Source organism: Epinephelus lanceolatus, chromosome 12 (genome assembly GCF_041903045.1).
Source record: "Epinephelus lanceolatus isolate andai-2023 chromosome 12, ASM4190304v1, whole genome shotgun sequence".
Classification (NCBI taxonomy): domain Eukaryota; kingdom Metazoa; phylum Chordata; class Actinopteri; order Perciformes; family Serranidae; genus Epinephelus; species Epinephelus lanceolatus.
This window is the reverse complement of record NC_135745.1, coordinates 35,219,109-35,246,032: the sequence shown is the minus strand read 5'-3', so window position 1 is coordinate 35,246,032 and position 26,924 is coordinate 35,219,109. Positions and strand designations below refer to the sequence as shown.

The window sequence follows — 26,924 nt, the reverse complement described above, 5'->3', positions numbered from 1 at the left end:
TTATAAAGATTGCGTACGCACAAATCGGGGCCTGACAGAGGCGTACACGACCTCCTCTGGAAAAGTTGCGGCTTTGGAGACATTTTTGAGACAGGAAATTGGCGACACAGATGGTAAGGTGGAATCCTGATTTCAGAAATTGTTGAATATGTTTTGGCGCACACCATTTTTGGCTTTTGCTCGTACGTGCATTTTTTAATATCAATCCTAGGCACTGTTTTAGAAAGACCCCTGGTCACTACCTTTTTAAAAAAGTTCCAACCTCACTTGAGCGTTGTGAGGATATGCGCCTATAAATGTCCTGAACAGACAATAAGAGGAGAATAAGAATATACGAGCATAGTGCAGAGGCTCTGCAAAGAAACACACTTCTTGTGGGTCACAAGTGATGACTGAGGAATTTCTTTCAAGTCTATACATCGTTATTTTAGGAAAATCCTGCTCAGTATATCTTTAACAAGGTCAGTTTGGAGCGTCGATATGACCCCACACACACACACACACACACACACACACACACACTAAAATCACTGGAGCAGCCGACATGTTTCACACAAACTCTGCTCGGCAACTTAATAAGTCCTTTATTTGCAATGTTCCGTTACCTCATCTTTCCAGTTTCCGATGCAAAAGAAGCAATAATTTCTTAAATAAAGAAAGCAAAAAAAAAATATTTACAAAATTCCAATACAACTAATAATCAATGGATTATCTAAAGCACCTCTCTGCATCTGGACAACTGCTTTTTCTGTTGGAAAAGGATACACTGCAATTAACATCAGCAATTTATCATTTCTGAAAAATAAAACTGAAAAAAAGAAGTTTTTTTTTAATTATCGTTATTATATATTTACAGAACGCTCCTGAAATAAGTTTCCACTTAAAGTAGAAAAGGCTTTCGGATCATTTCTGTGTGTGTGTGTGTTTTTTTTTTTTTTAAACTTTATATATTTTCCATCAAGTCAATTTTCTGTAGATTTCAAGTTTTAACGGTGATTGGGTCATTAAGTGTCCTCTACGACAGCTCAGGTTTAAGTATAGAAGAGGTAAGGATGCAGAGTCAGTCAGTGTGGTTCACTACTGGGGATGGGAGAGGATGGCTTAGAGGAAGCATTAAGACCATCCCCTAGTAGTCAAGGTCAAAGGTCAACACTAGTCCTCCGTGTTTCGGCCCTCTATAAGTTCATGATGGGAAACAGGAAGAGAAAATAGACAACCTTTGTTTTAAAAACTCCATCCATCAAATTAAGATTAGTCCATGTACATCTGTCTATTGACGTCCACTGTATCATTAATAGAAACACACTTCAGTCATGCTGCACACTCCAGTAAGGGACAAAGACATAAGAGCTGAGTTTGGGTTGAACACACATTATGGCATGACGACACCCACGAATCAGGGAACCCACTTCACCACACACCCTGCTGTTCGTTCTTGCAGATCTGATGGGATGTTAGGCATCATAATAATCTAGAACAGTAAAAAAGCAGCCTGTTGGTTTGTATTGTGAGAAAAAGAGTTTCGTAGTGATGTGGGATACTTCACACCTCGTCAACAAGCAATCCTGCTGAATCAGTTTTCAAGTTTATTTGATGAGGACACTTGCTGTGACAAGCAGGTGGGGAAATAATGAGGAAGCGAGAGAGGGAGGGGAGAGAGAAATGATTGTTTTCTGAGTCCATCCCTCAAAGAAAAGAAGAAAATAATAAAGATTTATCCTCATTGAGGATTGATTCGAGTCTGCCTCTCTGGCAATATTGTCCATGACTCTCTGCAGCCGCCTGCAGAGCCCCCGTCTTGCCAAAGGGGGGCGGCAGCTTTCAGTCCAGTCTTTTATTCCTTGTCAGACTCCTCCTCGGCCTCGCGGAGCCAGGTGAAGAAGGCGGTGACTGATTTTAAGGCCACCCCTTTGCCTGTTTGCTCCGCAGGGTCTTTGCTGGATTCCCATTTGTAGAAGGCCTCCTCTTTAATAACGTCCTCGTCGTACAAGGCGTCGAAGAACATGCGCAGCAGATCTGCAGAGTCAAGATACAGAAGTTAATACTGATCTGGTGATGAAAAAAATAAAGGTTTTCTACAGAGGAGGAGAAAAGAAAGGAGCTCTACAATACAGCCCTGCATTAATATATGCGCTCACACTGTTTAGTTAATGTTAATTAATAAAACATAATTTTTGAGGTTGTCGTTTGTACGGTTTTTAAACATCTGATGACACACAGATGTACCTGCCTGTTAAAGCTACAGACCCTGGAATGATGTGTTCACTTAATGACTACCTTACTGATGTTAAAAGCCGGATGTCAAAAAATTTCCTTCAGCTAAACTCAGACAAAACAGAGATTGCTGTCATTGGGCCCCAGCACATTACACAACAAATTCTGCCTTCGGCTGGTCCCATGGGATAATATCAAACCCGCTGCAAGACATCCTGGAGTCCGGCTCGTCAGTAATTTAAGTTGTGAGCAGCACGTCACAAAGCTTTTGCAATCATGTTTCATCATCTTAGAAATATTTCAAAAATATGATCCATTTTTAACTTTTAAAGACACTGAGACAATTTTACACGCCTTCATCTCTTCACATCTGGATCACTGCAGCAGCCTCTTTTCTTGCCTGAATCAAAAATCTATTAATCGACTCCAGACTGTTCAGAATTCAGCTGCCATGAGACGTGATGACATCACTCCAGTTTTAGCCTCTTTACGCCAGGATGTACTTTTGAGGTCTGGAACAGTCTGCCCCAGGAAATCAGGTCGGCTGAGTCAGTGATCTCTTTTAAGTCCTTTCTTAAAACCTACTTTTATTGGAGAGCCTTTCCTGATTTTTCTTGAGTTTCAAGTTCATTTAAACTGTCTTTTATTTCCTCAGGGTTTTTTTTTGCACTTGTGTTTTTATCATTCTTTTAAAAGTTGTTGTTTTTATGTCGACTGTTTTAATTACTGATATGTAAAGTGCTATGTAACCGTTTTGAAAAGCACTTTAGAAATAAAATTATCATCATTATCAAAAAGTGTTAAGTAATTTATGCTAATACACGTGTCCTGTGTCTGACATAAGGTTATCATAAAATTCCCTTTCATTAATACCAATTAGCACCACGTGTCAGCATTCAGGGAGACCTCAGGACAATCTGTTGAAGATCACGTCCACAAGAAGGTGCTTAAATTTAAAAACATGTTTTTCCTCTTTCTGATGTCACTTTCCCACTAACCAATCAGAACCAAATACACGCATCAGCATAAACACTGGTAGTTTAGTTTACAGTGGGGAGTATGTCAGATTTCAGGCACAAATAAATTACCACTATAATCACCACTGTTTAGTGTCATCTGTGACAGGTGTAGTGTTACGTTTAGTACGTAAAGTTTGTAACATTAATGTTTAACATTTAATGTATATCTCCCTCCAACCTTTCTGGGCAATGGGTATCATTATTTCACGCCCCCAGTTACAACGTCTAACCATGACTAGCTTGAAATCGACAAAACCAGCCTGAAAATGAAGAAAAATGGACACAGCTGCCTGAGTCTATGGAGTACAGCCGTAGAGTTATCGGACCCTGCGTGAGAGCTGGCTGATGCTACGCTATGATTGTCTGCCATTCATGTAATTAATTAAATTAACATTTCTAACACCATCTCAAACTGCGGTCTCAATAATTGCCATATTTGTATTTTAATCAACATCAGTAACAGTCAAAACCTGAAAGGTTTGAGCTCCAACAGCTTTTGTATTTAATACCAGGCTACTGTTGGGTAAGGCATTTGTTATTTTATCCACCTCTGTCCGTTTAACCCTGACACGTTACTGCTGGCACTCCACAGGTAAATAAATACTCACTTGCTGGCTGCTCCATGTGCACCATCAGAGCCTGGAGGGCGTAGAGGGCCTGCAGCTCTTTCTGCTCATCAGACAGGTATTTCTGCAGCAAACTGGCCCTCTGACTGATCTGCCGTGCATCCACCCTGTACGGGTTGTCACCTGAAACAAGGAGAGACAAACACTTGTTCAGACAAACCATGACATATCATCATTTATGTGTGCCACGAACATTTTTTACTTCCCAGAGCTCAAAAATGAATTATATGCTGTGATATTTTTGTGATAATTTTAGCCATAAAGTGACAGCCCTTATTTCTACATGCTGCATTAGTCATACTTACATATGATGGCAGACTGACACACTGATGTCATCAATGCTCGTACAAACTGGTTGGAAGCAGCTTGCTGCTCGTCCAAGTTAGCCTGAAAAAGACAGAAAGGGGAAATAACAGCTGAACGGGGGGAATCATAAATTACTCATGTTTCTTTAATATTAAATAACAAAATCCCTGCATGGATTATTATATACAATATGAGCTACATCGCCGGGACGTTTAACTCACTTCAACCCAGTCGATGATGCGCTGGTTGTTGGCCTTGTCCTGGAGGAGTCTGTCCAGCTGTTTGCTGAGCTCCTCTCCAGTGAGGACCTTTTTCTTGCTGACCTCCTTTGACTCCATCTCCTCCCCTAAGGTGAACTCCACTTTCTAAATTACATAACAAAGAAAATTGATACTCATGTAAGTGATGAACTCGTTAAGGTGTCTGCTTTAAATTCTTTGTTTTTTTATTGGTCAACAACAATCTCCCCACCCTTTGGCAGCCACAGTTTCCTGAAGGCTCGGAAATACTTCCTGCATTGAACGTCCTCGAACAGCTGCGGTCATGCGGACGTGCACAGGGTTCTATTCATAGTACAACTGACGGTCCCTATCAGCCCCCCGGCATGAAACAGGAGGGCTGGGAGGTGACCTTACCGTCCTCCTACTGCCAACGTTTGGTAAAGGTGAAACTAAGAAGTGGCTGCTGGGCCCAGAGTGAATCTCTGCCCAATATCCAACATAAAGCCAACGTCACTGCAGTGCAGCAGCTGCAGCTGGCTTGACCGCAGTGTTTTGGACTGGACAGGAGCGTGGAACAAAAGATTCGGGCAAGCGCAGTTGGTGCACTTGCTATGCATACGGTTCGCTTAATAATTTGCAGCAATTAAATATCTTCATTTATATATCACATATACTCAAAACAAAGAGCTTATAATCCTTCTGTTATTTCCACGTGCCTTCACCAAAACTAGACGGTAAAATAAAATAGTTCTATACAGCCTGATTCACCCTCAGGTCTCCAACACAGTCTGACTGGTTGTTCTAATTGTTCATGTTTAACTTGTCTTGCACTTCTGTAGCCTACAGACCTTATCAGTGACAAACTTGTTGACGTCTTCATCCTCGGGCAAGAAATCAGACCAGTTCAGCCCGCCCTCTGTCCACATAGCCCCGACCTTCTTAGTGGTCTGATGGGGAAGAAAAAACAACAATAAATGAGTCTAAACTCTCAAACTATACACAGCAAAAATTTTTTTTAAATTTTGTTAATGTACAACAGGATGTAATGTAATGTGGATGTTTTTTTGAATTTATATATGGTAGGACCTACCATTTCTTTGCAGAGCAACTTGAGGATTTGTACGAGCAGCACACCAGCCTGCCCAAGAGGCACGAGAGGCTTAGAGATCTCCCTGTGGACACAATTACACTGAATTATGCTTTTGACCTCAGCAAGCAGTTGTTTTGTTCCCATTGTTAATAAAACTACTTCACTGTAGGTGACATGTAAGTATCAAAGTGTGACAGGAAAAGAGAAGAAAGGGGAATGAGACGAAAGACAGACGCTTCTGTAACATTTGTGAGATGCTGACAAAGGTGTAAATTCTCACTGCAACACCCTAAAAATGTTTCTTTACATCTCACTACAAATACACAAGAATTAAAACAGATCAATCTTGTTTAATTTATTAAAATTGAGAAAAGAGAATCAGATGTTATTTATGGACAGAGCTACGGGTTAAAGGCATCAGTTTCTGACAGATCTCAATCCAAAGGAACTAAGCTTGCTTAGACTTAATTATTTGTGCTGACTGTCCGCAGTGTAGCTCACCTGAAGAGCTGTCCCATAGGGATGCCTCCCTCATGGAGCACGGGGGTAATGAGTTCAGCCAGGTAGAGCCAGATGTGAGGTATATCTATGGCCGTGTCATCCGCAGCCTCCAGGGTCTCTTCTAGCCTACGGTCCCAAAAAGCACACAGCACTTAGTCTCACTTAAAACAAAATTCATACAACAGGATGTGCGATGGTTTTCCTGTTAAATACTCACCCTTTGTAGTACTGCTGTGGGGGCAATATCCCTGCCTTTATAAGTTGGTGCAGCAACAGGCCCATGTGCTCTCTAGCGATGGTGCTGCGCTCAAGCGTCGACTCCACGCCGTTCCGCACAAACACATAGAGCAGTGAGGCACTGTTGAGTTCTGTCACACACTGCAATGCCTCCTGCAGCAGCCAAGGAAGAAGACATACAACGTTGGCCATCAGAGTGGTTTCATATTCCAAGCATTTGCTGGTTTAAGGATAACTTTGGTATATTTCAACCCTATTTTCCCCTGTTCTTGTCGGAGTGACTAAGGAAGAACAATTTTTGAAACTGGTCCAGTATTGAGTAAAATTCATGTGTCATGTTTTTACCTTCAAGTCATTAATGTGGAGGTATTCTTCGATGATGGCGCTCGACTTCTTCTCCAGCTCCTCTTCACTCAAGGCAGGTTTTGAAAGAGAAGGAGGAGGAGTGGGGGCGCTCTCACGCTTAACTGCAGAGGAAAAAAGACAGTCCAAGTTAAACATCATTCTAATCTCTGTGTGATCATAGTGTTTCCTCCAGGACTTCTTTCTGCCGTTATATCTATTTCAAATCTTCACTTTTGCTCGGTGGGTTTTTCACCTGGGAGATCTTTGCTTGGGGCTCTGTCCCGGCTTCCTCTGTCTCGGCTTCCTCGGTCCCTGCTTCCTCGGTCTCTGCTTCCTCTATCCCGACTTCCTCGGTCCCTGCTTCCTCTGTCCCTATCGTCCGTCATGCTGGCCACACGACGCACAGGTTCAGTTGCGGCCCGGAGGTCTCCGGTCCTCCCGCCACGCTCCTGCGACTCCCTGCTGAAGCTTCTCTTGGAGACTTGGTTCCGAGTGCTCCTATCGTCACGACCTTCCCGTCCCTCGCTGCGATCGAATCGGTCGAACCGATCCCTGTCGCGATCACTCCTGTCTCTGTCACCACCGCGCTCACGGCTCGAGCTTGACCTAAAAGTTGTAAGGGAGAAAAAAGGTCCACATTTATCACAATGTCGTGCCATCAAATCTGGTCTCAAACCGCTCACTATCAGGATGAACACTTACACACAGAAATGTCTAAATATCTCTTACAGTGCCTTTTACGGTTGTAAACAGTGAAGGGAGAAAGAAAATACAAGCACAGCAAAAAGACAACACATTTCACTGGATAAGAAAATATCTGTAGCTGCTAAATACCTCTGAGGAGCTCTGCGATCAGAGTCAGGTGCTGACAACAACGAACCAGACTGCTGCAGGGCTGAGAAGCGGTTGAGCGTGCTGGTAGCTGGACGACCAGAATCTAAACGAGGAAAACAACAGATTAAAACTCCAACCACTTAACAGATTAAAACCATACTGTCTTTTTTTTTAAGAAGGTGTCTTACCTGGCTCTCCGCTTGCTGGTTTTGCTCCAGTTCCTCCACTGCTGCCTTTGCCCCAACTACCCCACATGCCTTTTCCTCCTGGAGCCAACAGCTGGTTGTTGAAGTCCAGAGAACCAGGCTGAAGGGAAACACAAAAGTTTCATTAACAAACAAGCTACATACACATTCACAGAAGTTCCAACTCATCAGGTTTAACCTCAGACTGTAACTCTCTGAGACCTAATGGAGTGCCAGCGATTTCTGCTGTCAATATCATCATTAAGATGCTGTGGCGCACTCACCAACCATGTCAAGCTAGCTTGTCAGGAGGGGGGCTAAATAACATTCCCAAGTTAGACTAAATATTTGCGAGGGAAAAACTGGCATGACCATTTTCAAAGGGGTGCCTTGATCTTTGACCTCAAGTTATCTGAGTAAAAATGGGTTCTATGGGTAAAAACATGTTCCCCCTTTACAGACATGTAGGGCTGCCCCTTAGTCAGCAAGATTTCATTGGTCCCTTAGTCACAGGGGAAAAAAACAAACATGAAACTATTAGGAGCTGCACCTTGTCAAAATAAATAAAAATCAAAACCTATATGACTGGACCACTGGAATTCAATTTGAAAGGACAGACACAGGAAGTGGCCATGCTCAGCAGTCAGACAGGAGTCACGTGACAAACCAATCACAGCCACCAGATATCTTTTTGTTCTTCTGTAAATGTTCAGTCTGATAAATACTGAAAAGTTGATCATGTTAGTGCAGGGCTACCCAGAGCTTTACATCTGTCCCACAGACGATAGGCCTACACACTTAAACAGCACCTGGAAGAAGATCAGCTCTGCACTCAGGATTTAGGTAAATAGGCTCTACCATGCTTGACAAGGTTGCTTAGCAACCTCAGACACAACCTACTGCCACGCTCTTGAAAGCTGGCACATAAAGGGACAATGTTTTCCAGGCGGTTAAAGACACAGCATGTGTACGGCCCCTAATTTCCAGGGCTGGTACCTGCGGTTATTCCACAGGCTAGTTAATAACATGTCGGGCAGGAAATCCAAAGTGTGGGATCATTTTGAGAAGGTGAAGGACCAACCCAAGGTGATATGTAAACTCATCTTCATTGGTCGACTACAAACATGACGTATCATCTGAAACATGGAAGTAGCTACATGCCCATTAGCCCACAGCGTCATTAACAGGCGGCTCGCTCAGCGTGTGACGTGCACTTGTAGATAAAATATAGGCCTATATTAATGAAGGTTCATTAGTACGGTTTTGTATTTCTCTGTAATGTAGCACAGTGTTAACAATGTTACTGATACTATTCTTTCTCACACCTTCAACTCAAACCATTGTTCTGCCCCACCCAAAATATATCATTTAATAATTAAATTAATATTGTAAACATGCTGGTGACTAGTCGACTAGTGGCCCTAAATGATGACTATTGGTCTACTAGGAGAATTCTTAGTTGAGGGCAGTCCTAGATTTTAGACAATAAATGCAGTGAAAACCTCAGTGTGTGACTTGGACATTACCTTTGTGATCTTGCTAAGGCGGGTGGTGTCGATGGGTCTGTTCTTGGAGATGGGAACTGTGTTCCATCCCTCATCTTGAGGCTGGCTAGTCCGACCACCTCCTGGTGTGTGAGGGCCTCGGCCCCCCATGTTCCCTCCCATCCTGCCTCCACCTCCTTCTTTCTTGGACAGAAGCTGCTGCTGGACTTTGATCTGTTCCCTGTGCTCCTCCATCTCTGCCTCCTTGTGGATCTGGTCAATTGTTTTAGGACCCTGGTCTCCTCTACGAGGCACCCAGTTACTCTGTAGAGACAGAAGATGGTTAAAAGACAGCCTGTTTCAACACCTCTCATTTAATGTCTATATTCATGCTTCCTGTGAGATTTATAATCCCTGTGGATTACTTCACACACAGATTTAAATAATCCTGCTCAGTCAGGTACACTTCATGACATTATAAATGCCTGTTATCGACTCTGTATTGCAATATCCTCTTATGGATTAATTAATATTTACCCTTCTAAGGTCCAAGACGTCTTGTAGCATGAAGCGGATTCTGGATGAGGTTTTTCTCTCTTTGATGATCTTGTCCATCTGGTTGAAATACTGGTCCATACGAGGCTAACAGGGCACAGAGAAAAGGCAGCTTTTATGAGTCACGGCTACGAAATGTCGTCCTCAGTGTAAATGAAAAAGTGAGACTGATTTATATGTAGAGAAAAGTCTTCACAGTTCCTCAATCCCATCTCGGATAACAAGTGGCCCAGACAGGTGGAGACGGTTGTTCGTGTGTTCATGCTTCACTAACCTTGGCTTTCTCAAAGTCCAGGTCTTTGCCTATTGTGGAGAGCAGCCTGCAGAGACACTCCAGAGACTCCTCATCATGATTCTTCAGTAGTTTCACTACGCAGTCGTGCATGATGGCCTCTGTCAGCATCTTCAGCTTAAAGAGCTCGCCAATGAACTTGATGTTACCCAATGAACGGCGACGGGCTTGGTCTCTGGATTCCTCCAGCTCCACCCTCAAACGCTCACGCTCCTCTCCCTGAGGGCAAATACAAGTGGGAGTTGTTCTTAGTAGTGGAATAATAAGAAGAGTTTAGACTAAATAAACAACCTGTGGTGGTTGTGACACTACACGATCACATTTCTTACCTCTTTGGCAGCCTCCATTTCTTTTTGCTTTTTCTCAAAGATTGCATCATCGTCCTGGTCCTTCTCAAACTCTTTCTGGCAGCGGTTGAGCAGCAGTTTGCGGAAGTTCACAAAAAGTCCTGGTTTATCTGAGGTGGGGACTTTCAACTGAAGAAGGAAAACATTAATGAATAAACATTTTTCATCCTACTGTTAATTATATGATTTAAAGGTATACTATGCATGAATAGTCTGTTTGTAAACAGTATCGGCAGCAAAAGTGAAAACCAACCCCAGATTCATTACCATTCCCTATAAATACGTTTTTCTGGCCACATGTCATTGGTTTCCGTAGCTTCCTCTTAGATGCCTGCTGCTTAAGACTGTGACATAATTTCCACATTGAATGTCTGCAGACAGCTGCGGTCACACACATGCGGTTTAATTCATAGTAGAATTCAGGGTCCATGTCAGCCCCCTGCGGTGCACGAAACGCCCAAACACAGCAAAATAGGAAGAAAACGGGCAGAGGCCAGGGTCTCTGCAGATATGAATTGAGTCACACACTTCTAGTGGGTCATATGTGATGATTGAGAGGGACAGCTTTTGTGTGAGTCTATAAATTATATTGTATTGTAATGTTGTTTTCAGGAAAATCCTGCATAGTATACCTTTAAAAACTTGACATATCAGTTTCACCATGAATATTCAGCGGCCCAGGCATGTGGCACAAAACAGAAGCCATCATTGGAGAAAATTATAAGATCCACAAAAAAAAAAAATAAAAATAATAATAATAATAATAATAATAATCACACAGCTTACCCCCATAAGGCAGCGGCACATGTTGGCGTAGGCCACAGAGAAGTTGGGCTCTGAGATGGCCTTCTCAAAGATGAGGTCAATGGCTCCCTTCAGCCTCTCCTCTGTGTCTATCGTCAGCTCTGTCACTTGTTTCATCAGTTCCTGAAACTTCTGAGGGGTCAGCTTGTTGAGGATACTGCGCAGACGCTTGAACAACTCCTGAGTCTTGGCTTGTTCGGGATCCTCCTCGTCGACTTCCTCTGCGCCGCGGCTTCGAGTGCTCTTCTTCGCTGTGGGCTTCCAGGCCTTCTCAGCCTTGTTGAGCTGCACGTCGTCGCTGAGGGACATGCTGCTGATGATTTTCCTGGGCTCTTTCCTCTGACCTTGCTGGGAGCGACGTGGCCCAGGTGGCTAAAAGGAGGAGAAGATATGCAGATTCAGAGAAGTTAGCAAAGAAACCTTATTCAACAAAACAAATACACATAATTATGATCACTGCCATGATCAAAAGGGACAAGAATTTTCTTTCTTAAGAAACTCACTGGGCCTCGTGGTCCTCCCACCGATCTGCTCCCAAGGTTCCCCAAATACGAGGGAGTAAAATCAGGGCCAACATTCATCATGCGAGCTGGGTCAGCGGGCCGTAGTGGAGTCTTGTTTGCCTGAAGAGGGAAAATGACTTTAGTGTTATGCAAAAATACAAAACACTGACCAGATAAGATGGACATCATGTTTCCTCATTCTCTGTCACTAAAACTTCCCCAGCGCTTCTAATTTAACATCCACTTATTTATCACAATGTCACACATAGATGACATTAGTATGAATAACATCCCCAACCTTGTCCAGGACCACATCACTGATGGTAGGCAGGCCCTCGGGTTTGTGCATACTGGCGCTGATAAACTGGAAGCCCAGGAGGAACTCTCTGTCGTACCGCTTCTTCTCTTCTGGGTCTATTGGCTTCCATTGTTCTGAGAGATGAACAAGAAATGTTGCATGACACAGTGTTGCATTAACGCGGTGCAACTTGTGTCTTCATATTCTTTCATGTGCCTCTTGCTTTTTAACTTTAGGTTGCCCGTGCGCATAAACAACATTGGTACAAGTGCAAAAGAGGTTGAAGGCTGAAAGCATTTCATCATTCAACATAACTGCATGGTATATAAACCTCAGTGAAAAGAGCAAAAACAAGGTCTCAAAGACGGTTACACTGCAGGAAAGGTGACTGACAAGTTACAGAAATAAGTCTGCAATGTATTTTACAGTGCTGTATGGAGGAAGACCAAACCTAAAATTGCAGATGCCTCACATCCATTACACTCAATCTATCTATCTTCTATCTTTCTGGAGAATCTCAGTCGCAGCATACCTTCTTTGTACTGGTATTTCTTCTCAGTTGGCTCAGGTGTGGCTTTAGGCTCTGCATTCTGCTTGTCCTCTTTCTCCTCCCAAGTCTCATCAGCGACCTCAGCGGGAGGTTCGGGTGGAGCAACAGGGACAGGGTCAGCCTGAGTGGATGAGGGTTCAGGAGCAGGCTTGGCTTCTTGCTCCTGCGGCAAAAAAAAAACGGGAAGAGTTGAAGACGTATTATGATAACCCAGTTACTCTTCAGAGAATGTAGTGTTATAAAACTAAATATCCTCAAAAATATTGTTGAAACAGCTGAAACTGCTGAGACCCCATGACCTTGTGTTAATGTCAATCTTTCATGTTGTCATCTGGACTGATACACACCTCTGTGAAGGCATCCAGAAGGTCTCCAATGGCCTCCTTCTTTTTGAGCTCCTTTATGTTCTTCTTCTTCTTTGGCACAGACGTTGCAGCTTCAACAAAAGGACACAGTGTTGACTTTAAAATCTAGTAAGACACATATGATAATCACAAATGTGAGACAGAATCAACCCTACCTTGCATAGTAGATTCCTCTGTAGGAGGGCTGACAGGGGCAGGAGGGGCAGGAGGGGCATCCTCACTTTTCTCCTTCCTCTCTTCCTCTTTCTTCTCCTCCTCCTCCTCCTCTTCCTCCACCTGCTCCTCCTCCTCTTGGGCTGGCATTACCGTTTTAGCCACAGGTGTGGATTCCTGAGATTGAGAAGCATCCGGCTTGTCAAGGGGTGTAGTGTCTGAAAATGCCACATCCTCAGACAGTTCCTCAGTGTCCTGAGGGAGGCCATTGGAGAGAAGAGGCTCTGCCGCTTCAGCCGGTGTGGGTTCAGGTTCAGGGGCAGGGCTCGGTGTTGTGTTCTGTGTCTGTGGAGCAGCTGGTTCCTGTGCAGAGGGTGTAGGCGGAGAAACTTCAGTTTCTTTCTTTGTAGCCGTTTCTTCTTTTGCCTCAATAACAGGGGTAACTGTTGCAGCAACCTCCACTGCAGGTTCCAACTTAGCGCTGGCCACCTGCTCCTCTGTTTCCAATTTCTTCACTTCCTCTGTTCTCTTTTCCTCCTCCTCTGGTCCCTTCTCAGCTGGAGCTGGGGCAGTCTGTGGTTCTTCCATTTTCACAGGCGCCTCTTGTGCTGCTAATGATGGTGAAGGGACGACAGGAGCGTCTACTGTGTCACTAACTTTAGTATCAACTTTATCTACTGCCTCAGCAGGAGGAGGAGTAGGTGCTGCTGCTGCTGCTGCTGCTGCTGCAGGTAGGGAAGAGGGAGACTGCTGGTCCTTTATCAATGGGGACGGCACCTCAGCAGTGGCTGTAGGGGCTACACATTGTGCGGGTAACTCAGCAGGTGGTGTCATCTGGTTGTCCATTTCCTGTTTGACCTCCACCACAGGCTCTGTATTTACTGTCGCAGGAGGAGGTGGGGTTTCAGTGCAAATGGGAGGCTCCATGTTTTCATCTGGGCAGTGAAACACATGAAATAATCACAAAGAGGAAAATCTGAAACACTGCCACCTTCTGGGGATCAGGGCTGCACAATATATCAAAAATTTATCTTTATCACAATATCAACATTCGCGATAAAGCTATCACAAAAGACAGCTTGCACTGTGATATGAAGTACTCACCTCTTCTTGTCACTGTAGTGGCAGGCTGTGTAACTTCACCGTTGGTCTGTGCAGGACTTGAATCTGCTGAGGAGGCCTGCAATCACAAAACAGTATTAAGTATTATTTAAGGTCCCATATACACAGATCACAACCATTTTTAATTACATCCATGCCTTTAATGTTATCCATCACAACATCTCTGCAATGCAATGAAATAACTTTAAATTGAGACTACATCAAAGACATGTTGATTTTACTCTGTGATCATTTTGAAGGCCGTAGTGTGTCCTGCTGTTGAAGCGTTTTGCATTTCATTTAAGCCCAAGTATTTCTTATGTTTGCCGAACCCAGCTGGCAACTCATGTACTTACAAGTTGAGGCAGACTAGCCTAAAAATATAACACAGCTCAAAGCATCATCGAATATTTGTGTGTCTTTGCTTCAGCTTTGTATTGTTTGTTCTGTGAAACGTGCTACACTTGTGCTGTGCTGATAATAAGACGTTAGCACAGAGATGTGAAAACATGTAATTACCTCTATGAAAAGTAAATAAGTTGGGAGCTGATGCGCAAAGAATTTCTGAGCTGTGCTTTGTTTTCTCCGACAATGTGTCCTTTGTTCATACAAACACACCAAATGTCCTTTCTTCTCTTCATATTTAGAGTACAGTCGTGATGTGCTCAAAGTGTACATTTTTTAAATCATTATGTTATGTGTAATTAAATCGAAAGACATAAATAATACATTTTTGTTTTATATTTGGAAAAATTACTACGTTGTCAGATAAGCCAACTACCAGTTCAGACAAAATAAAAGTCAGAATTACAGATCTTATTTCTTTTTTTCTCCAACAACTTGAGTTTCAGAGTTAGAGTCACCTGTGCTTTAATTTATTTAACACACATACGGTACCTCAAGTCAGTAAAGAATAGCTGACAACAATTTGGATTTCTAAAATGGTAGAGTCACCTGTGCTTTAATTTATTTAACACACATACGGTACCTCAAGTCAGTAAAGAATAGCTGACAACAATTTGGATTTCTAAAATGGGAAAAACTAAACCTTTATCCCAGATTAACACAAACATTACAATCGATACAACAATTTTATCTTTAACTACGTACACAGCCATGCTTGCTTCAGATCAGAGTTTAAATGAGTCATTAAAAATGCTTCGTACCTGTGGGGGAGTTGGCGTGGTGGTGGACCTTCCACCTGACATGATCTCCTCTGTGATATCACGCCCGCCCTGGTTAGGGTCTCGTATCCTTATCTATAAGAAGACCAAGCAAGTAATACGTATTAGTTAAGTTGCCACAAAACATGTATCCAACATTAAAATAGAGACAGTATGTAAAGGATGCTGCCACTACTGATCTATAGCTGCCACCCATCATGATAAATACTGTTGTTATTTTCAGGTAAAAGGGAAAGTTCTACAGTAAACACACAATACACTTTCTGTCCATTCATTTTTTTTTTTGACCTCAGACAAGAGGTGTGCTGCCCTTTTGTTGTGACACACTACCGGTTTGCGTTCTCTCTTTGGTGGCCCTTGTGACTGTGCCGGTGGTTGCTGAGGAGCTGGGGCTTGTGGCTGTTGCTGGGCGGGGTTGATCATGACCGGCGCTGGCTGGACAGACGGAGAGTACTGCGGCTGAGCTGGATAGTATGCTCCTGCTGTAACAGTAAAATTAGGCAAACAATTAATGAAAAGTTAACAACACTCAGGTGAAAGACGCAGCTTCACATTCGAATAAGCGTCGATCCAGGATTCACAAGATTTTTTTTCTTTGTATTTACGACCAAAAACATCTTTATTTGCCATGTTTTTCATAAAGAACATGCAAAGTGGTTTGTGGGAAGGTTCTATTCATATTTCTACAATAACACAAATTAAAACACACATACTGCAATAACAGAGTGGAGATTCCTGTAGGAGCAGAGAAACATAAATCCACACCAAGAGCCTTAATGAGGTGTGTGGATTACAATGAACGAAATATGAACTTAAAGCTAATCGTCATTCTGGTTTATGTGTTCTTCCTCTAGTGATGCTGAATTTAACTGAAAGAATGAAACCGTTACAGGAAGCTTGTGTGATTGTTTAAGTTATTCAATCTTAAAAACACTAGCATGAAATTGGTTACGATACAGTCTTTTGAAGTGACAACCTTCACATCCAAACTGTGAAGGTCGGACAGAAGCAGCATGTTAAAGGGAATCCTGGCTTTTTGTTTTTTTCCCCCCCAAAGCTGAAGGATATTGTTTAAGCAACTGACGACAGCACAGGTTTGGGTGATTTGCATGTGAAAGGAAGTCTAACTGCCTACTAAAGCTATTAGTTTTTAAATAACCTTTACAGCCTAGATATAACCTTTATATAAAATGCAACTATATTGTTCACTGCTGTCCACAACCTGATATGGTATACACTGCACTAACACAGTATGAATGAATAAAAAGTGTACTTTCTGGTAGTATAATCATCATTCAGAAAAACCTTCACTACTGCATTAAAGAGGAGATAAAACACTGAACACTATGACTGTGGTTAGTTTGATTTTTACTGAAGGAAAGACAGAAAATAAGAACAATATATCTTTCAGCAAGCTAGTTGGTGATGTCACAAGGATGCTTTATGGTTCATCTTAGTTGTTGAAGCAGGCCTGGTAAACTTGGTACTGTAAAACATGTTTTGTCCTTTGATGATGAAGAACTGAGGTTTGGGATTGCTTGTATGGATGTGCAAAAGCAGGAGAGGAGCCATTACAACGCTAAATAGAGGAATACTTTTAGTTAATGATCTAAGGCAAAGCTAACATCATCAACTAGGCTAATGTTATGAGCCAATTCTGTCGCAGGAGGGAGCTCCTCATTTCCAAAATTCTACCACAGAGCCAGCAAGATGTTGGTGGTGTCTCCATGGCAAGGAAAAAAGTCCATTATGAACACTGAGAAGAGGGCTGCCACCAGCAGCTATCTAACCCGACCCCCACAAGGAGAAGGAACAACTTCAAGTGGTGTTCAAGTGGCGCTAAACCCAACCAAAGTCATACCGCTTGTTTATTTTACCACTGCTTGGTGATGCAGAAAATGACGACTGTGGACTCAATTTTTTAGTTGGGAATGATGTTGATCATAATAAAAGGTGGCTTGTGGATGTAAAAGCTGGGTTAGGCTTACATTAGCTAAGTTAGCTGAGACATGATAGTGATAACGTGAAGTTAGAAGCACCTCACTGTTGTTTTGGTCTGACAACTTGACTCCTTTATTGGGGACACTGGTAGAGCACGTACTTCATGTGGAGAAGTGCAGCTGCAGTAACCTGACACTGAATAACATGCTAGTCAAGTACAAGCAGTCTTTCATGTTCGCCACTGTCATCTGGCTCAATGGAAGCAGGTCTTACCCATTTATATGGTCTGGCTCAACAGAAGCAGGTCTTGTCCATTTATATAGTCTTATTGGCTCAAAAGGAATTGCTGATTGGTTTTTACCTTTGTCCATAGTTCTCTGTATCTCATCCAAACTCTCAAACTCCAATTTATTGATTAATCTTAGGTACAGTGCTGTACTCAGTGCTCCTAGCAAACCACCATTCTCGTGATGTCACCGACTAGCTTGTTGAAAGATGGCTGTGCCCTTCTGGCGGAAAAGAGAAATATTAGTTACTAGAGAAATCTAAATGAATCCAATAGTTTGATTGCAGTGTCATATCTTGCTTAGGGTAGACATCAAAGGAACCACAGTCATATATTGTTCAGTTTTTCATCTCCACCTTGAAGATATTTACAGTGGAATTCATATGTTTTGTATATTTGACCTTCACTTTGCATCCCAAGTAAACATGTGTTACCAAAATAAGGTAAGGAAAAAAAAACACTATCAGAGACAGGAAGTGCCACAGAGATTTTTGCCACTAAAGCCTGCTGACCAACACACAAGCACACACACTACTCACCAGGGTAGCGCTGGGAGGTGAGAGGAGCACCGTGGAGAGAGAGACGGCCGTTCTCTCGGCCGCCCCCTCTCCCCCCACCACCCCGCCTCTCCCTCGCAGCAAGAGAGGGCTCTGAACCAACGCAGCAAACGAGAGGAAGGGAGTGAGGGGCGGGAGAGGGAGGAAAGAAGGAGAGAGGGCAGGAAGAGACAGATGCAGAATGAGTTAATGAGAGGATCCAGAGGAAGCAGGGTGTTAAAAAGGTCCCATGAAATGAACAATGTCTTTAATGTGCCTTGTGTTCCTGGCTGCATATTATTCTTAGGTCAGTGTTTTTTTGCATATCTTTAACAATGCCTCATATTTTAAACAAACAAACAAAAAAAAAAATACAACATTTGCACTCATTTTAGCAAATGAGTATTTGCAGCGGTGACACAAGTCAGAAGTGTGTTTGGGGTGGCATTTTCAAAAAAAAAAAAAATGTTTTCTCAAAAGTGCAGTGGCTGCTCCATTACTTAGATGTTTGCTTTCCATTTTTGTCTCTCTTCTAGATGTTTTTTAATTCTCATTAATATTCAAATTAGGTAACTCCTAACATTAAATCCCACCTCAACAGCATGTTAATATGGATATACATCCAGCAAAAGAAAAAAAAGCCATTTCATGGAACCTGTAAGGCAGTGTCAGGTGAGACTGCAGATAGAAAGAACACAGGCCAAAGCAGAATCAAGCCAGACCACATGCAACTGGCAGTTCACCACACACAGCAGTGTTTTGACCCAAAAAGACATGTAACACACCAACCAGCCAAGCAAAACCACAACACATCCAGCGATGCTTTATGGGTAAAGAGGTGCTCAGCTGATATGGATTAAAACTACATGCTTAAAATCCCTGTTAAATGTTCTGGTGTTTGAGATTTCACCTCTTTTAACTGATAATCCTCCGTGTTTATAGTTGTGCTTGGTTGTTGTCGGTCTTAGTCAAAAACCCTTACCATAAGCAGAGTATTCAGCAGGGCTAGTTCCCGGATAGAAGCCTGCTGTACCGCTGGTCACAGGATACTGCTGAGTAGGAGGCATGTATGGGGCCCGGTACTGCAGAGGCAAAATCAAGAGTCAGAGACAACAACAATAGATGGAACAGTTAAGTAGGGAGAGCATCAGATAAATCTCTGCCATCTCCACAGTAACATACTGTACTGGCTCCAACAAGATGAGACCCTTTTTCTAAGAACTGTTTTTTGGAGATAAGAAACTCACACATTTGTGTGGCTCTTTGTTTTCAAATGTTGCTACGCCTTCATTGTGTCTATCAGTCACATGCTCACACACTCTCCTGTTTAGCGCTTGGAAGCATAAAGACTGATTTTCTCTGGCGGTTAGCATTTTTCAGCTTCCCATTATGACATTTTCTGACACTGGTAATTCTTGGCTGCTTGACAAATGATTCGGTCCCCGATCTGTCTTGTTGGAAGAGGCTTTCAACTAATTTTCATTTGCCAAAAATTTAATTTCTCCAAGGCAGCAAAACCAGCTAAATGAGCCATCAGTAACTAGAGTAGGTTAAACTGGGCTGACTAAACAAATTTAGCTTAAGCTCACTCTGTCGGGTCAGGCACCCTCTTCTATTCAAAGAGAACATCTACAGTTGCTACAGCTCAGGTACACCTGTTTTTTTGTTATTTTTTTTGGCGTCACTGGGCAAAAATCCCATAATAAATGGGCAAAAATGCCATAATAAACTCTGAGCATACTGTACTAAGGGAAAATTAGAGAAAATCAAACTTCTGAACCTTTTCTTGGCTCTGTTTTCAGGCTTTAGAAAATCTAGTGTTTGCCCCGAGACTTTGGCCAATCACAGATCATTTCACAGAGCGGGCATTCCTATAACTGTAGATATGCACGCACGTCTCTTCGGTGTAAGACTGATTTAATGGCGGAGAATCCTACAGAGAAAGTTGCTATTCCAGCCAAAAAACAAAGATGGACTTGACAAAAAGAGTCTAAGAGAGATTCTGACATAAAAAAAAGAAAAGAAACAAATGTCAATTTCAGCAAAGCTTTTAAGAGATAGAGCTAAAATGTTGATAAAAGGTAAAGCCTTCTGCTAACCAGAGCCAAAAGCTCATAGCTTTGGCTTCAAGTTCACTTTTAGGTAGCTAACTTTAGCTAGAGCCTCGAATGACAGTGTGTCCTCAACCTCACTCCCAGCTAGAGCTACAACTATTATTGCGTTACAATACATATCTATATATAATATTATATGATGATTATTTTTGTTAATGAATAATCTGCCTATTATTTTCTTGATAAATATTTTTTGGCAGTAAAATGTGAAAAAAAAAAGTATAAAATGCCCTGTGTAATTTCCCAGAGTCCAAGGTGACGTCTTCCAACCATCCAACAATCCAACAATCCCAAACTATTCAGTTCATTATCATATATAACAAAGAAAAGCATTGAATCTTCATATTTAGGAAGCATCACCAAATATTTGGCTCTTTTGCTTTAAAAAAAGAAAGAAAGATGAAAACGAGTATTTGATGATCAAAACAGTTGGCGATTCATTTTCTGTTGCACAGCTCTACAGGGAAATAAGATAACCCAATTTATAGGAAACACTGGATAACTGTATTAAGTGTGTGCATGCCTGTCTGATGGAAGGGGCTTAGGACAGCGAGGGGAAAGCTGCAGGAAGAGGGTGTATTTTCAAATTAAATTGTTTTCCCCTTTGCCTTTCCAGATTTCTGCCTACCTCAGCTTGAACATGTAAATGTCTTTGACCTCCACTTTTTCAAATGCTATTTCTTCAGAAAAATGCTGTCTTATATTTGTACCACTACAGTAATATAATTTGCATGTACGCAGTCTGATGTGGGCAAGCTGTAGGGTAGACCAGTTATATGTCTGTCACTGCAACAAACAGAATGTGAACCAACCTGTCCAGGGGGGATGAAGTAGCCCTGAGGGGAGCTAGCAAAAGACAGCTGCTGCTGGGAGATCATCATCATCTGGGAGCTAGGTGGGTAGACGTGGGCAGGTCCAACAGGTCGCGGGCCACTACTTGTCTGTACCCTTGGAGCACTGGTGGCCATGGCTGGTCGGTTCTGATAGTAACTCTGGAGAACAGGTGAGGGAGAACGAAGGAAGAGGGATGAAGAATGCAGAACTGCACAAGCAAACCTGTTGCTGTGTGTGCATTGAGTATCTTAACCATGGTGGTCCTAACCCATGTGTTCTGCATGTGTGTGTCCAGTCACACACACACACACACACACACACACACACACACACACACACACACCCCTAATCTCAGCTGGAAGCACTCACAGCAACTGCCAATGTGTACAGAAAGTTCAGCTCTTGGGTTACACTGAGTCCAAAGTGTACTGAATGTCATATCTCCCTGCTACACTGAGGTTAGCCCAAGTTAAGAGGGGGGGGAGAGGGACGAAGAGAAAAGCTGTTACCTGTAATGCTCTGTATCCACCCTTCAGCCGCGCAACACATGAGCAGAGAGCAAGAGAGGGAGTGAGATTAAGGTGAAAATGAGGACAAGAGACAATGTGGAAGGTTGAGATAACAAGGTGTAAGAAGGAAGAGTATGAGAGGCAGCAGCAAAATATCTCTCAGCCATGAACAGTAAGCTCAAACAACCATAGCTGTACACATGCATCTCTATAGAGGTCTGCATAGAAGTAAGCACCCCTCATGTCCTGCGGGTCCCAGTTTTGAGTGGTAAAAGAATCACTTAGGGGCTGCAGGCGCATGCAGGCATTGAAACAGTGTTAGAATGCTACAGGTACTAAAATCCATTCACTTTAATATTAACCTGCTAAGCTGTTATTCTGTCATTATGACGGCAGGTTTGGGACGATGTCTTGCAAATGCAAAGAAGTATGGGGGTAAAAATGTGGGTATGTGCAGGATGAATAAAGAATAAATAAGGCCTGGATGAAATCTGCTATCGAAAAATTGCAACCCTGCAACAACTTAATAAAAATGGCACAACTTCAGACACAGAAATATGCATTTCTAGAATGAGATATAGAACTCAATGTTACTGGACCTCAGGAAAAGTTAAACACTACAGCGTTCTCATCCAATACTCCAACACGTGGAACTGAAAGCATGCATTACACTAAGGAGACAGTGGGGATGTGCGGAAAAGTGAGGGGTGTTAGTACCTGTTGGTGTAAAGTACGGGGGCCTGCAGCAAACTGGGAGGACAGCAGAAGAGAGGAAAGAAGTCAAGATTGACATTCAAGGAGAAACATGGCAAATAGGCCATAACACACACACACAGATTTAGCCAAAGCCTTATTGCAGAAGCCGCCGTGTCAGAAGTCTTTGTGAAATAGTAGGAAAGGGAGGGTTTCCATATAGGGCAAAATATCACACACCCAGACACTGAATACAAAAACCTCGGCAGAAAGAAAAAAGCATGCTGTAAATAATACCTGTCTTGGCGTTGGTGCAGAGTTCATTTGTGGAGGTGGGGTGGCAAAAACAAGAGAAGGGGGCTGTCCAGGACCGTAGGCGGCCTTCAGAGGAGAGAAGGGGGGAAAAATACATGTTACCAAACTTAAGTTTACCAAAACAACTTCTACATTCTACAAGGTCAGTTGTTCTCACCTGTGTCAATCCAGGGGATGGGGCAGGGTTTGGGACAGAAGTGGGTCCCGTTATAGGCTGTGGTGGTTTGTTCATTTCACGTTCTTTTATGGTTCTGCATTAGGGTGGCCTTGTGTTGCCAGCCTTTCTGAGGAAGAGAGGAGCAAGATATTGAGGAAAAAAAAGCTCAATTAAGCACTGACCAAGTGTTAAATAAAGGCACTGAGGGGAAATGCTTCCAGTTCAAATTTGATCTCCATTAAACACGATAATTGCAGCCATACAGGTTAGATATCGCTTAACACAGTACGAAGAAATGAACCTTAAGTGTGGCATCATCTAACCAAGCAGTGAGGGTGTGGTCTGTGGTTTCGCCTATGATAACGACACCACCTCCCACGATCCCTCACTTGCATGGCTCATGTGTGCAGTCTTATGAGCAATTAGTGTTGACATCCTCTGCAGATTCCTATTACCTGAACACATAGCAATGGACTCATGTTTTAACCTTTATCTGAAATAGTCTGTTGATGAGTAGAAAAGGGGTCATAGTGGCTATTAGATCATTTAAAAAGGGGGGCTGTGCCTGTTATAAAAAAAGAAACACGTTCATAATGATCATGACTTAGCCAAACAGCAAAAAGCAAATAGCTAATGGGGATGAATTATGACATACTTCCAATTCATATGTGCCTGCTACCAAATCACTTGGATTGGTCTGGTTTAGAGTGAATTTAAGAAAATGGATACCTCGGGTCAAAGTTCATTTACTGTGTTAACAGTGGCTCCAATGCCCCCTGGTTGTGCTAGCTACATGTGCAAATAAGTCGGCATCCGTTTCCAATCTGGCCGCAGTTATCAAGAGTAATCACTGATGTATAGGTGGTGGGATAACTATGACATGGTGGAATTAATAAAATCTGATGAATACTACTCACTAGCAGACGTGTCATCCACCATCCACCTGCTGACACAGGAACTATCGTTAGCTGCTAGCTAATGCCATGCTTCTTTTACACAGGGCATCAATGTACAAAGCTACCATATGGTTCTGTCAGCAGAAGATGGCTAACAGTTTTATGAAGCGCGATTAAATGTGACATGCAGTCCAGCAAGGCCTTCATATTGTGTTTTAGCTAAGTTATAATATGAATTGACATTTTGCTGGCCCGCTAACGAGGCAGCATTCCCGGCCGAAGCAGGTTAAATCGTTAGCCGACAGCCGGCTAACATTACGTGTCCCACTATCATAGACATTTTGCTCAGTTACGCTACGTGGCTGAACGCTCAGTCCACATTTAACCTTAAAGTACACAGAGCTCACTTTGATAGTTTCCCTGTGCTGATGGACAACATGTTGAGCAATCGAATCTAGAGAACAGCAAATAAGCCGGTCCTAGCAATAATGTTGCAACACTTGACACACCGATTAGGTTACAGTTAAGCTAATGTTGGTTAACATTAGCGGTTTAGCCCAGCCCTGTCCTACGAGGTGTATTTAATTACAGGCCCAGCAAGGTCCGCCAGCAAATGAAACCACCAACCTGACAATAAACTTGAGCCGATATGGTGCTAACAAGACAACTGGCACCAGGGTTTCAGTCAAAGCGTTACCATCGGGGCGTTAGCTCTCAAACTCAGTGAAAATCATGTTATACCAATGACACTGGTGCTAACTGACGAAGCGTTCGGTGATAACGGTAACGTAACCATATGAAGATTAGCCACATGAGCGAGGGACCCTGGCTGTCAGGTTAACGTTAGCTAAGCAGCTCTAAAGAATGCCTCAAGGTTAAATACCTACCTTGTAAATAACATTAAAACACTCAGATTAATTTGGTTTTATCCGTTTTCGTATTCTGGGCGAGATTAGCACACTAGCTATCCCAGTGTTAGGACTGACAGCCGGCGGGGCCTGTTCAGCCAGCTAACATTAGCTAGCTAGCCTGTGTGCCTTTGACAAAAATGAAGCCGAGCTCGGGTGTACTTCAAGCTAGCTTTACCGCCGTCAGTTGGTTTTATTCTTACCAGGAATCAAAAGTGAATATGTTGTAAGATGGGAACTCAGGGATTCAGCCTCTGATCAGTCTTCTGTTAGTGAAAGTAGTGGTGTTGTAGTTCCCTTGTCCTTTACTCCAAAAGAAAAGTGATGCCCTTCTTGGCTATTGACTTAGCGAGCTAGCTAGCAGACCGGCAGATGGGGTGAGTGCTACTACTGTCACTTCGGTTTAAATCCCCGGGCGAGCAAAAGTGACAGTGCTCAAAATCTAATAATATAGTACTTCGGGAGTACTATTGACAATTCCGATGGCCCCGAAAAAAGCCTCTGGACCGGAGGTCCATGATCAAGGCGTCGATGGTGACGGATTGCCGGTTAGGTATGTACACAACTGTCGCATCAGGAGGCTCAGAGCGAGGCCATAATGCGATGTTTCTGGTCTATGGAGCCGGTGCGCCTCCAAGTCGCATGGGTAACTTCCGGGAAAATTAAATTTTGATGCCGTTTCCTTGGTCATGTGATACAGGAGCTCAGATCAATTCATCAGCCCTTGCTTCACAATAAATTGGTATTAAAGCAGCAGAAGAATGTAAGCAAGAAGGCTGCCATAGAAAAGACTGGATTTTTATTTTATTTCATTTATTTTATTTTATTCCTATGTAGGCTATTATACTCAAGTACTTTGGTACAAGTTGAGTATTTCCATTTGATGCTTTTTCATACATCCACTTGTAATCCCAGGGAATATTGACCTTTTTATTCCACTACGTTTGCCTGACAGCTTTAGTTACTTTTCAGATGATATTTTTTCACTCCCTTCCTCTTCATTAAAACCACTAATCTACAGATGTGTTGATTCTCTCCCTTTTTAAGGTAAATAAACCCTCCTGGATCAGCTGCACACTACATCATCACAAAGCAGGAAACAGGGCTGTTTTTCTGACACCATGAAAAGTTGATGTTTCAGAGATGTGTGGTTCTCTGCATTGCTAAAGATTAAACTATCCAACAGTAGGCCATAACAGATGTTACTGAATTTATAGTTGACAACATTCTCTCAGAAATATTATATTTGGGTGCTACGATTACTGTGCCAAAGATATGAATGCATTATTCCTTATTAATCTAATTTTACTTTTTGCCAAATTTCACATTCACAAATGTAAACTCACAAATAAAACTTGTATTTATGAAGGAAATACAACAATTTTTTCATCCTCACACATCAAAGAAGCTATCAAAACAGTAAATGTATGCACTATTTTTATAATCTTTAAGTGAACCTTTTGGCACAAGTCGCTCACATCTTTATGTTTACTTTAATGTATGTTAGATTATTTTGCTTTTGTTATGTTTTTCTGCTTGGTACAGCTTTAATTTTGTCTTCTCAGTGTTTCACTCGTACATGTATGATACTGTTCTTGTTCTGTTTCTGCTTATATTGTATGGTAAAAGATTGAAATCTAAGACAAAATCAAATTAAAGAGTAAAATAAAGAAAATAACTGAAGAAGTAGGCCATATAAAGGAGTCATAATGAGCACAGCTTAAAACACCTACAGCAGTAAAATGAACCATGATGCAGCAGTAAAATTATATATCCAAAAATATCATATATACTCATAAAGTACTGACAGAAAATGTTTTACTATACAGTGAATACTTTGACTTACGTATATTTTTTCAAGCACAGGGCTCTTACTTGTAGTAGTGGAGTATTTTCATAGTACTTTTACTTACGTAAAGGATCTGAATACTGTTTACACCACTGTATTCAACGTACTGTATAAGCTGAAACTAATACAATATACTCATGTCATGCATTTCACAAAGTCTGTGGTGGTACTGGCTTTACTATGACAGAATGTGGCCTGACACAGTAGTCTAGTATTAAGTATTAATATTGTACTCCTTAGTGGTGAGGGATAAATGGAAATTTATGGAATAAAAGATAAAGTCCACACACCAGAAGCTGCTCCTTGAAAATTTATTTAGATGTAATGTTTTGGGCTCCTGCCCTTTATCAGACATAAAGTAAATGTGAATACACCTCCATATATACAACCCCTTAGGGTCACCTGACACAGTCAGGTGATAAACCACAGGTGTGAGAAAAATAGTAATATCAATCAGAAAGAAAAAATCTTTCTGATTGATGAGAAACAATCTTTAAATACAGTACAATACAACAATGCCAAAATACCACTTTACAAAGATTCTTTTAGAAAATCTTTAAGAATTTGCGCAGGGATAAGGCCTGCAGTGCAAATGTAAATATAAACATATCACACACACTTTAAATATTAATATACTTTAAATATCTTTTATTTCATACTTACCTTTTGGTC

General features: G+C 42.1%; 1 protein-coding gene and 2 non-coding genes across 8 annotated transcripts; all 3 read right to left on the bottom strand.

Annotated features, from left to right (window-relative positions):
* Positions 1-567: 567 nt before the first annotated feature.
* On the bottom strand, positions 568-25,048 carry eif4g1a (eukaryotic translation initiation factor 4 gamma, 1a). 6 transcript variants are annotated; one of them, XM_033636777.2, is made up of 33 exons: positions 24,607-25,048; positions 22,600-22,722; positions 22,425-22,508; positions 22,152-22,184; positions 21,435-21,455; positions 20,904-21,083; positions 18,960-19,059; positions 17,981-18,091; positions 15,545-15,696; positions 15,197-15,289; positions 14,034-14,109; positions 12,932-13,864; positions 12,759-12,847; positions 12,394-12,574; positions 11,862-11,995; positions 11,564-11,683; positions 11,043-11,432; positions 10,239-10,385; positions 9,892-10,128; positions 9,600-9,704; positions 9,105-9,386; positions 7,582-7,699; positions 7,394-7,496; positions 6,813-7,165; positions 6,560-6,681; positions 6,195-6,367; positions 5,978-6,103; positions 5,477-5,558; positions 5,235-5,333; positions 4,387-4,530; positions 4,165-4,246; positions 3,842-3,982; positions 568-2,016 (listed from the first exon to the last, which is right to left on the bottom strand). In XM_033636777.2, exons 2-33 carry the CDS (start codon positions 22,672-22,674, stop codon positions 1,835-1,837), a joined length of 5,268 nt encoding a protein of 1,755 aa, XP_033492668.2. In that variant the 5' UTR covers positions 22,675-22,722; positions 24,607-25,048; the 3' UTR covers positions 568-1,834. The 6 variants fall into 6 exon arrangements, with proteins under 6 accessions (XP_033492668.2, XP_033492669.2, XP_033492672.2 ...); XM_033636778.2 differs by having other exon boundaries at positions 22,600-22,726; positions 24,607-25,047; XM_033636781.2 differs by lacking the exon at positions 17,981-18,091 and having other exon boundaries at positions 22,600-22,726; positions 24,607-25,047.
* On the bottom strand, positions 9,812-9,858 carry LOC117264235 (small nucleolar RNA SNORD66). Its single transcript, XR_004502273.1, has one exon. It is a non-coding gene; the product is annotated as a small nucleolar RNA SNORD66 (small nucleolar RNA).
* LOC117264234 (small nucleolar RNA SNORD66) lies at positions 10,898-10,970 on the bottom strand. The gene has a single exon (XR_004502272.1). It is a non-coding gene; the product is annotated as a small nucleolar RNA SNORD66 (small nucleolar RNA).
* Positions 25,049-26,924: the final 1,876 nt, after the last annotated feature.